Raw genomic sequence first — 12,569 nt, forward strand, 5'->3', positions numbered from 1 at the left:
TGCCAAAGGCATTGGGACCCTGCACTCGCGTGGGAGACCCAGAAGAGAGGATCTGGGCTCCTGGCTTTGGTTTGGTGCAGCCCAGCTGTTGTGGTCACTGGGGAGTGAATCATTGGACGGAAGGTATTTCCCTCTGTCTCTCCTCCTCTCTGTATATATCTGACTTTACAATAAAAATAAATAAATCTTGAAAGAAAAATTCAACTTAAATCTCTTAGATCACCATTTTATACAAGTCCTGACTAATTCCGTCCTGAATGTCTAAGATCTTTATAACATTGCGGATAAATCTGCTAATTCGGGCGAGTTCACTTTGGCTTTGGTCGTGGACAAAAAGCAGGTGTCAGATAAAGTAACCGTGGACTTGTGAGTCAGTCATGCTTCAAACCATCACCTCAGCAGTTGTGAGACAGTCAGGTAGTACGACCAAATTGTCCTGTTTATTCAAAAGAGCTACTGAGCAAGTGATGGAAAATCAGTGGGGGGAGAGAGCTTCAGAAGGGGGAGGAGAAGTTGCAGAGCTTATCATAACAAATATCATAAAAGTGTATGTATTTACCTACAGCAACAAAGAATACGATAATGAACTGCACATTGCCATCAGCCCTATTTAATTATCATAGTTTTATGGCAACTATCTTGCATCTGTGCTATTCTGTGTAGAAGGATTTCTTCAGCTATTTGAAATGTAAGGATTCATTTACATTAAATAAAACAAGAATATTTTAAACCTAAAATTTAAAGATAATTTGCATATGATGAATATCAATTTTCCAAAGGCTATCATGTTTCTTTTGCTGTTTATTTTTTTGAAACAAATCCAATATACTCACATGTTGGAAATATATTTTTACAGATTTTAAAACTTTTATATATCTTTTCTCCTTTTTTCATGATTTATTTGTGAAAGAAATCAGCTTGGGTTTTCTGTATAGTTTGTATTTTACAGATTGTACCATATAGTATTTGCTCCAGAGTGGTAGATGCCTCAGTGTTGAGGAGTTTGGCTTAATTTCATTTTAAGTCTGTCTGTGAGATGTCAGTGTGCTTTTTCGACTAGCAAGCACATGAAATATGGCTGTGGGTTATTAACAGTGATACTCATTGCCTGGAACCATAGGTTAATTTGGAGTTAAAAACATGCAATGATACAATTCAGTTATTTGGCTTACGTTATATGTTTGAAAACTGACATATAGGGAATTTCAGCTCATATAGACTTTTTTCTATTGACCAGTTGACAGAATAGTTATTTGGGTCACTGCCATCTCGAGTGTGGAGCACAATTGTAATCTACAAGATCAATCTGGATACACAGATGTAAGCTTTCTGGTGTGTTGCAGTCTCTTAGAGCCAGCACTCATAGTAACACTCACAGTGAGCAGAAACTTCTTTACACTGTCCATTGAGTAAAACTGACACAATTCCAGCAAGGGCATACGTTTCTGTATCATATGGAATGAAAGAATATACCAAAATTATTCTCTACAGACCTAAACTGAATAATTTCTGTGAGTCCAGGTCTCTTTGGTGAGAAGTCGTGTAAGGCCACAGTATGTTCCTGGCTGTTAGCGTAGCCATTATTTCTAGGGTGTTTCAATGGAAAGGACTGGGAAACTACAGATATGTGCTCCTGTGTTTGTCAGTTTCTGAAACAGTATTTTAAAGATTTATTTTTTTTTATTGGAAAGTCAGATTTACAGAGAGGAGAGACAGAAAGATGATGTCTGTTGATTCACTCCCAAAGTGGCCACAATGGCTGGAGTTGCGCTGATCCAAAACCAGGAGCCAGGAGCCTCTTCCAGGTCTCTCACGAGGATTCAGGGTCTCAAGGCTTTGAGGCATCCTCTACTGCTTTCCCAGGCCACAAGCAGGGAGCTGGATGGGAAGGGGGCTGCCAGAATTAGAACAAGCACCCATGATGGTTTCTGGCACATGCAAGACAAGGACTTGAGCTGCTAGGCCACCATGCTGGGCCTGCTGAAATAGTTTTTATTCTTTCATTCTCATTACATTTGATTTGTTAACATTCATTTATCTTTACCTGTTCTTGCGGCACCATCTTTTGCATTCATTTGTGTCTGTGTTCCTACTAGTTTATTCTGAAATAATTTTCCTTTTGGGGGGGGGGTCTTATATTTTTGTATTTTAGCTATAATAAAAGATTCAGCAAAATACAAAGAATAAGACAAGAAAGGCCACCCAGAGAGAATTACTCTAACATTTTGCATGGACATTTGGCTTAGATAATGCATGTATACTGAGACCTTCTGTTGTCTGTTTTTTCACCCTTCATGGAAATAAGACCTGACATTCATTGAAAATGATTTCTTTTATTTCTTGTTCTTTCCTGAGTATTGTGTCATTTTCCATGCGAGGCTGTATTGTTTCCATATTATTTTATTAACTGAATTTAGATCATGTTGGAAAATTTGACTCTTTGTTTCTTCTGTGTGGATGCATTTCTAGAACATTGCATTCCGTCTGTAAGAACATCATTCTTTATCCCTTGGTACTTATAGTATTACTATGTAGGTTACAACCGCATTCCTTCCCTGTTGCTCATTACTATGCGTATGTAAATCTTGTGAATTATTTTTAAGACAGCAGTGTATCTCCTTTGATTCACTTCCAAAATGCCTCCCAAGAATGAAACTTGGGGCAGGAGTTTCCCACCTGGTCAGGTTCCCACCTGGTCAGGTTCCCACCGAGTAGCGGGCGTGTGACTGCCTGAGCCATCACTTGATCCCTCCCATGGCACACATTAGCAGGAAGCAGAAACTGGGCATGCACCAGACTTGAACCCAGGCCCTCTGACAGTGGTGCAGACAGCCCAATGGACATTCTGCCCACTACAGCAGACACCAGTCACCAATAGTGGCTTTTCTTTTAAGTACTTATACCACAAAGGAATGGATGCTGCAGCATTTTCAGGCTCCACTGCAGGGGAGCTTACATTTTTTGCTACTTGTGTAAATCGTGCAGGTTATGGTGGTCGTCTTTCCAAAGCCACTGGCTCTATGCCATGCTGCACTTTGAGCTGGGTTGTTTCTTTGCCTGTGCTGGCACTGTTGCTTTCACTGTTCACTGTACACTTGGCACTTTGGTTTCAGTGTAAGATGTGTTTCTAAGGATGATAGATTTGATTTCCTTTTTGATTTGTTTGTTTTTAAGAGTAGAGGATTCAAACTGTTTCAGTTATTTGGAGACTCCCATTGACCTCTGCACTCAGTCCACAGAGCAGAAACTAAACTCAGCGAGGCTGTCTACTGTTTCCACTTGCCAGGGAATATCTTCTGCTGTAGTTGTAGTTTTCATGCTCACAACTCCTACGCCTTTTAACTTCAGCAGGTGCTGACACCTGTTTTGAAGTGTCAGCGGGATTTTTTTCTACCCACTTGTAACTTAGGAACCATAGGGAAAATGTGTCTCTAAATTTTGTTGCAGGATTACACAGTCATTTGTTTTTGTTAATCTCGTTATTCTACAACTTTCCCAAGAATCTATCATCAAAGGCCGGCTGTGTTCCTACAATTCCCTATCACTGATGTAATTTATAAATGAGTTCTCTTTTCCATATTGCCCCAAATCCAGTTTTCAAGTGTAGGCCACACTTATCTCCTATCTCCTGTTGTTTGAAACATTGTTCCCGTGTGTAAAAACTTGAGAATATCTAACAGAAAGATGTAGTGAAATATTAATGCTGCAAAGATAATTAATGGGTAGCAAAATCTTTATGTACCAGGAAGCTTTTAAATTTTCTAGTCAAAAAATATTCCAAGAACTGTTATCTGTCAATCTGAGCATAATAAAGCACAATTTTTGATGTTAAACACAGTTGGTTTTTTTCAATGAATTTTGAAGGATGTTAAGAAATAGCACAAGGAGTTTACTATAATAACTTCCATTGCTAACTAATGTATGATCAGTTTTCTCAGTGCCTATATTAACAAAAGAATAAATAAAACTGATGGTGAGTGTTATTTCATCTGTCGATAAGTAATTTCACCCATGGATACACAAATTAAATGAAAAAAATCCATCCATGTTCCTCATTAAGATATGAATTTTCAGCAAATGACTAGTTTATATATAATTGTCAGAATGGATAGTAGCTTGTCTTATTTTAGTAAAAAAAAAAAAGATGTATTTATAATAGAAATAATTCAATTCCAGAGAAAATTTTAAGACATTTATAGCCACGTTTTATATATGTCATTTACATTCATAATTTATTTAATATGGAATAAAAATGGTGATAATTTAAAGGTGGTAGAATAGAAATACATAGAATAGAAATGCAGCTTTGAATACATGATAGTAAATGTGAAATTTCTCTCATTTATGGATATCATTGTTTTAAGTATGAATTTGTTTTATCCAAAATGTCATTATTTGAAATTCCCTGTGAGACAAATTATATTGCATCTTCATTTTCAGCTGAAGGATAAAAACAAAATTAAAGTTACATTTCCATTATCATTCTTCATGGATAAGGGAGAAAACCGGATAAAGCTTATTTATAGAATTTTGGCTAAACTGTTTGGAGCCCTGATCGGGAATATAACAGTGTGGAACATTTGTGCATTGAGTAAAATGCTAGGAGCCTTCAGTCTGCTGGAAACGCCTGCGCCTGTTGCATTGGGGTGGCTTTCTGCACGGACCTATCTCCTGTGTATGCTTCCCGTATGTCACAAGGAATGATACAGTCAAAAGAGTGTGGCTAACTTCTAAACACTTGATCTTCTATCCTGATATGATTAATATTGAAATATTACCCTAAGAATCAGATTAGCCAAGTGAGCATCAACTTGGCAACAGAGAGGTTGTTGTGATGCACTGGCCGGTTCTGCTTCTGTTAGGATTATCAGGGGAAGCCTGTGTACCATTCGGGGTGAGAGAAGCCAGTTGAGATATTTAAGGGTGAAGAAATGATGGCTGATAATGTAATGCTGTGGATGTATAGAAATGCAGAGAAGGCAACAGAGAAGAAGTTATGGATTTCTGGCCTTTTCGATTACAAACCCACTCGCTAGAAAGATCCACCAATAGGAAGAGGAACGAAGAAAGACAGTGAATTTAGCTCTGGTTATGCTGAATTTGAGATAGAAACACTGAATATGCTTTTTGATGATGCATGTAGCCAATAAACATGAACAATGAGCAGAAAGGTTGAGGTTTTGAGTAAAACAAGAGATTACACCAGCCAAGGTCATCAGAGAAGAGAAACTGCACAACTAGAAGGAAGAGGGGAGGAGGGGAGGGAGCGCAGAGTGAATAAGGGGGCTTGTCCGAAGGGAAATACAGCAGCTCCTTCAAAGAACTTGAACTGGAAGCAAGAGCTATGTGGAACATTCAAAGCCAGAAAAACAGGATCTTCTCATTCCCACATTCCTTCTTCCCCAATCTAAAAGGAAAGCATAGGGCAAGTCAATGTTGGTGGTAGAGAACTTGGAAATTCAGGAAAGGAACAATACTGAGTGATTCTGACAAGTATCCAAAGGTATCCAGCTCTGAGGGAAGTAAGCTGATGAACTTCCGACTACCAGGAAGGTATTTATTAAGAGGTTAGCGTAGATCCTCACGAGGGTGTATGTCTTGTCCCAGGATGTAGGCACCTTGCGTAGCTTTCATTTCTCCATCCAGGATGCTGCAGGATTGTTGGTTGGCAGCTATGGAAAGATTGATGGCTTTTGTGGCCAGGAGAAATTGAATTATGTTGCGCTGTTAACAATATTAATATAAACACTTGACATACACTTTCAAAAAGACTATCTTTAGACTCTTCATGACTTTGTAATCCTTTTTGATTATGTTTGAGGGATTAAATGTGAAGTAAAATGAAAATAGAATGTGCTAAATTGCATTCTGCGCCATTTAAAATATTCTTTTCCATTCTGCCATATTTAATTCAATGAAAATGTATTTATGTGTAGACAATATATGTTTCTTAGATATTATCTTAGTTTTAATCCATTGATTGTCCTAATGTAGGTTAATGTTTCTTTTTACATAGTATAGTTTTTTACATAGCTTTTTACATAGCTAATTTTCTTGATGTAGATTTTGGCACATACTCATATTGCTAAAGCCACAGACATGACAAACTGCATAGTCTAATTTTTCCTAAATGCTTCAGTGTGATTGGAAGATTTGTAAAGAGTAATTTTGAAAATTGATTAAGTTGGAACCTCAGGAAACAATATTTAAAAGAGAATACAATGAATAAATGTTAAGCAAACATAGGAACTTGGAAAGTGCTTCCTAATGGTAACTCCCTCGTTCGAGCTGTCCTCCTATCCCGTTTCACTCTATTGAGATGTATGGTTTGTGCAGCACACTCGTCACCCTCCTAAACTGATTAGCTTTAGTGGCTGTACATTCGTCAATTTCAAGTTTTCAACTACAAAATACATTTTATTTATATCCATTAGTCTGAAATGAAAGATGAAGAGATAGCAGAATTAAGATTATAATTTTAAGCTGATCAGAATGAGACACTTTTTTTTCAAGGAGAAATTAGACTCATTAAGCTTTTACCAAGTGTCCCTGCTCTCTTGTCTTAATTTCTGTGATAGCACAATATTCCACAGTTTTCCATTACAATTATTACAATTATTGCATCATTGCAACTGTTTGCTCTTGTAAATCTTGTTATGCAGTGAGAATCAGTTATCAGGACAACTGGAGTGGAGTAAGCCAGGAATAGGAGATGGACTTGTACGACTTGGATTTAAACCCAGAGGGGATGGGGAAGCTCTGAAGTGGTTTGAATGAAAGAATGATAGGCTATTAGAACTAGTTCTTAGTAGTCTTTGTGTGGTGGCTGTTTTAAGAAAGAGTGCAGAAGTGCATGAAAAAGCAAGGAAGTGGTGGAGCTGCTGAAGCCACTGAAATGAGACATCTTGGTGCCTTTATCAAGACAGTGGGGGTGGAGGCAGAGGGCACATGTGGACGCGTTCGGCACTGTGAAGAACAAGCAGCGTTTAATAGGCTTTAGTTTGGACAGGATATGTGAGCTAAATAAAGGAATTATATACAATATTTTCCGAGATTTTAGCGATAGTGATGATTGACAGAGAAATGGATTTCCAGAAGTTTTGGTATTGACTGACTGCTGTGTTGATTTTGTGGTCTGTAGAGGTGATGAATAGAAAGAGGACTCGAAGTTCAGTGTGCACCACAAGCTGAAGATATTAATTTAGGGAGTGTTGGGATTTTGATAAACCCAGCGCCCTGGGAACATAGACGCTGTCCAGTGGAATGAACACCCACAGATAACAAGCGCCAGGGTTGTAGTGGGGCAGCCTTGGTTTTCATTCCGTCATACAACTTTTCTTAAGATATCCTTATAAAAAAGTCTATGTGAAATAAATACTGAAAATTCTTTATCTTTAATTTATAAATGCAATATATTCTCATTTTTCCCCTCGAAGTGGGAAAAATTACCAGTTTTTTCTTCACAAACTAATGGTTCAATCTTTGTTTTTTCTTTTTTTTTTTTAACAGCATATAGGAATTTTTAAAAATGCTTTTGGATTCTTCATGTGTCCAGAGATATTTGACATTTTTTAGATGAAAAAAATGCATGAAAATGTAATTGTCATGTTTAGTATTGATTTCCTTTGCACTGCTTATGAAAATTAGCTATAAAATTCCATCCTTCTGTCCCTCCCAAGTGGTAATAATTGAATAAGAGGGATAATTGTTTGAGTTTCCAGTGAGTAAATGACCAACTTTTTAGAAGATAAGCTAATAGCATTGAATTAAAAATGAGTTGGATTATCCTTTGGAGAGCCCCAGGAAGGTTACTTTCATTATACTTTTTAAGCTTATTTATTTATTTATTTAGAAGACGGCTCCTGCCTGCCTGTGGCTTTGGGACATCCGCCTGTGCTGTAACGGCAGGTCATCTCTGGGATGCTTGGTCCATATCATCTCTGGCTGTTTGTCTTCAAGACCCTTCGAGTGACTGTCTTGTAGGGAATTATTTCAGTTATTTTTTTAAATCTCAAAATGTTCCTATTTCTGTTACATCTGGGGTGCTCATTCTCCACCAAATAGACTCTTTAACAGGTAAAAAGCCAAAAGAACAAAGCAGGACAACCAGAGCCTTCAGTTGTTACTTTGGAGTTATGACTAAGAAGGATACTTTTTTAAGTTTATGAAAGTACAATTAAAATAGATATTTATCTGAAGAGAATTTGACAATCATGTGAGGGTAGGTCTTCAAAACTTTATCAGAATCATATGATGAGAAGCTATGCATTGGTTTAAAATAATCATCTCAAGTTTATGATGAGATAAACAGTTATTAATTTATTTTTTCCACAAATTTTTGAAAGTATGTTTGCATAAAAACATTTTTGAGTTAATGTTTGGATAATGACTTCAATAAGTACATGTTTGAATTTTTATGCAGTTATTAACCATATAAATTTGGGAAAGTTGCTTAAAAGCTTTTATATTTTTCACTACTCTGTAGGGATAATACTGTTATCCAACACATATATTTGCTGTTGATATTCATTAAGATAAGTATCAAGTTCAGCTTCTGGAGAATAGTAAATGCTTATTATTACTGTTAATGATAACTACCTACTGAGTGATATTATGTTTGTTTTTTTAATCAGATGGGGTCAAATTAGTTTTTCTATTTTAATTTCTTGCAAGAATTATATATGTAATGAGTTATATAAAATTATGAATTATTTTATGAATTATGGAAACATATACATGTATAGAAAAAGCATAGTAAAAAGAGAATAGGACATGTATATGCCTGCAAGTACTTTGAACACAGATTTCACGGTTTTGCTGTGAACGTCTAGTTAAGAGAAGAACCACCTTTTGCATGTGTAGGATTTCTCTCTTGCATGTGTTTCTCTGCAGTAAGGTTTATTTTTCTCCTAACTTGGGCATCTTTGGTAGGTGGTCTACATTTTTCCAGCTCAGGAATTATAAGTGTATTCTTTACATTGCCATTTATACTTTGTAGGAAAAAAAATAAAGGTATGACTAACAGGACCGAGAAAAAGATCAAGGATTAATTAGATTAGATTAGAAGTCAAATTATTTAGGAGTTTGTAGAGATAAATAATTTTTGCCCCTTTCTTGATTTATGAACTTGGATTTATAGAAATTTATTGATTTTTTTCTAATTTAGGATTTCCAATCTAAAGTGTACAGAATTTCCCAGAACCACATAGAAAAAATGCCTACACCACAAGAAAGGCTATTGTTCTAGAGCCAGTTTTTATATCATGATGTGATTGTAATTTTATCTTTCAGCTTGACATTCTCCATGGTGAATGTGAAAATGAAATTTAAAAAAATCAGTTGGTTTAAGGGAAGAATCTGAATCTCAAAATAGCAAGGGTGAAGTGGTCTGTGAAGAGCGGTGGTGTGTGAAACAAAAGGGTGCAATCCGTTCTAAATGTACCTAATAATTGTTTAATTACATTACGACATTGGTTATTTAATGATGGTGAATGCTTTGACACTGTAGTTCAGATACTATGAAATGATATTAGCTCATCGTTTTATCTGAATTATTTGAATATTGGAATGATGGAATATTTTGTATAAAACCATTCTGTCATCAAAAAGTCTTAGTGTTAGCAAATGCTTACTTCCGGGGTAGTTGTTTTAGTGGGGAGGACAGATCCCACATCCGAGTACTCAGCGTACCCCTGTGCTTCCTACTAATGCAGACCTGGGAAGGCAGCTGGTACAGGCCAGATTACTTGGATCCAGGACGCACACAATGGACACCTACATTCAATTTTTGGCTTCTGACTTCAGCCCGTAAGCTCTTGTGGCTATTTTGGGAGTGATCCAGCAAATATTGGCCGCCTTTTTTTCCAGAAATATATATTCCTTATTCCAAAATTAAAAAGTCATTCTGGAAAAATAAGATACTTATTAAAAGTTAATCAGGTTACAGAGCACCTGTATTCACTTATTTTCAGGAAGAATTACTTGGAATGTGTGTGATGGGTACTTTCTGTCAGAATTGATACTGTTATTGACAGCTAGCAACAGTGGGTGATGGTATGAAGTCATTTTGTTCTTGTTAATTTCTAATATTTGTCAGGGAGGATTGAAGAAACATCTGTTTTCTAGTCCTGCCACCATAACCAACAAATGAATGTTTTTAGATTTGAAGGAGGTGCTCTACTTGTCTTATAGATAAGTGAAAAATTACTTGTATTGTCCTTAGAGATAGAATGAGTGATTGAATTATTTATCACATGTTTATTGCATTGAATTTCCTTCTAGAATATGGTTGCTGCTGCAGAATTGAAAGTTAAAACTTACTTACATCGTAACAGGTAATTCTAGAAGACTGTCTTGGATACAGATGTGCAGGGACATTTCAGGAAATGGAATAGCAGTAAAATACGGGCTGGGAGGATAGTGATTTGTGTTTGGCATTTTCTGTTTTATAAATTCATCAAAGCCTGATCTCATATGAAGCACGTGTTAGGGTAAATGAATAGAGAGCATCATATGTGCTTAGATGCTGCACACAGAAGATTCCATCGCTGCTTGTTGATTGCTTTGTTCTTCTCCAATTCTTATCACTCCATGACTCTGTTTACAGACTGAAGTATCAATAATGGTAATAAGTATCATGCAAGATTTTGAAAAGATTGTGTAATGCATCTTCTGAATGTCCCAGTGTTGGGTGTGCTCTGTCGCTCAGAAGGTTTCAGGTCTTCTCATCTTGCTCCTTGCTTGGCAGTGCCATACTTAATTCCTTCTTGGCAAGACTTGTGAAAGCTTTTAGGATGAGGATGTGTGTACGCTGATGTGCACTACTTCTGGAAATCAAGTTTCCCAAGTTAAGGGTAAATTGAAGACTTTGATGTTTTTGGTTTGCTAAGAGACATTAAACTATTGGGTTGGGGACCACTTTTTCTTGGCACTGAGCTTTGAAATGCATCTTTGATGATGTACTGCACAATGCCTTGTGCTAAAGTTATTCAGTAACCACAAAAAGAGAGAAAGGCTCTTTATTATACTTTATTGAAAGGCCACTCTCTCTCTCTCTCTGTGTGTATGTGTGCGCTGTCTCTCAGTAACATGAGGTATTGATTCCAGTAAGGACCTCTTATTTGCATTACAATTTGTGGTTCTTGAAGTTCAAGAAACACACTGGTACAGTGTTTACATGTAACCAATGCACATTTTCTTAGTACTTCAAATCACCTCTAGGATATTAGTAATACCTAATGCAACATGTATGCTTTTTAAACAGTTGTTATAAAGGAGTATTTAAGGAATAGTAACAAGAAAAAAATATATATGTTCAGTGCAGTACCTCAGATATTTTTTATTTGCAGTGATTTGAATCTGCACTTATACAATCTTTGGGGTTGTCCATATATGTACACATGAGTGTCTCCTTAACAGATACTTAATTTTTAGACCAGGGAGACTGCCAAATGTCTACTTGCTTCTCTATGGCTATTAGGGTCTTCCACAATTAGCATTTTAAGGTGCCCCAAATAGTTTTTCACAATGTGTAGAAAATGTATATTATGAAGTACTGTGTATGGATTTAGGTTATTTTTGCACTAAAATAAGCTTGTACTTTGAACTTAATTTCTCTCTGAAAGTGTTGACATGTTCCTTTATATTTGTCTTTTTTAAAAAAAGATTTATTTATTTATTATTGGAACCTCAGATTTACAGAGAGAAGGAGAGACAGAGAAAAATCTTCCATCTGCTAGTTCACTCCTTAAATGGTTGCAATAGCCAGACCTGAGCCAATCTGAAGCCAGGAGGCTCCTCTGGGTCTTCTTCAAGGGTGCAGGGTCCCAAAGCTTTGGACCATCGTTGACTGCTCTCCCAGACCACAAGAAGGGAGCAGGAAGGGAAGTGGAGCAGCCATGACATGAACTGGTGCCCACACGGGGTCCTAGTGCATGCAAGACAAGGTCTTAAGTCACTAGAATACTCTGTTGAGCCCAAAATTGTCATTTGGTTTCAAGGCAAAACTTTTTAAGTCAAAATATTACTTGGTAGTATTTTTTTTTTAAAAGTTATGTGATTGTATTTGAATAACAAACTCCAGTTATTTTATTGAGTTTTAAATGTACATATCTGAAGTTGATTATGAAAAGAATTAGGTACAAAAAGCAAATTTAATTGCATTCTATGCAAATATGCTTTTTTGCAACTGCTTTACTTAAAATATACATGAGAAACTCTCTTTCCTTTGTTTAATTTTTTGAAAGTCAGTGTGCACAGAAGAATACGGAGAGGAATATGGAGAAGGTGAGGGAGGGAAAGTAGAGGGAAAGATGTGGAGGAGAGATTGAGAGAGTGAGGTAAATTTCACCTGCGCTTTGCTGCCCAAAGGCATGTAACAATCAATGGTGAGCCAGGCCAAAGCCAGGAACTTTATCTGGTGGTTCTGCATGGGTGGTGGTGCTCAGAGATTTGAGCTCTTGAGCCACCATCTTCTACATCCAAGGCACATTAATAGGAATCTGGATTGCAAATACACAGTCTGATGTAGGTTGTAGACATGCCATGTGATAGCAATATCAGCCATAACA

General features: G+C 36.7%; 1 protein-coding gene across 1 annotated transcript in view; it reads left to right on the plus strand.

The window, feature by feature from the left end:
* The window catches only part of CCDC102B (coiled-coil domain containing 102B), a 166,204-nt gene that overhangs the window by 29,629 nt on the left and 124,006 nt on the right, over positions 1-12,569 (plus strand). The window contains exons 4-5 of the mRNA XM_040984767.1: positions 6,667-6,689; positions 9,350-9,407. Coding sequence (XP_040840701.1) covers positions 6,667-6,689; positions 9,350-9,407 — 81 coding nt within the window. The remainder of the gene's footprint in view (positions 1-6,666; positions 6,690-9,349; positions 9,408-12,569) is intronic.

This window comes from Ochotona curzoniae, unplaced genomic scaffold (assembly GCF_017591425.1).
Source record: "Ochotona curzoniae isolate NIBS_2020 unplaced genomic scaffold, NIBS_Ocur_1.0 contig_43, whole genome shotgun sequence".
Classification (NCBI taxonomy): domain Eukaryota; kingdom Metazoa; phylum Chordata; class Mammalia; order Lagomorpha; family Ochotonidae; genus Ochotona; species Ochotona curzoniae.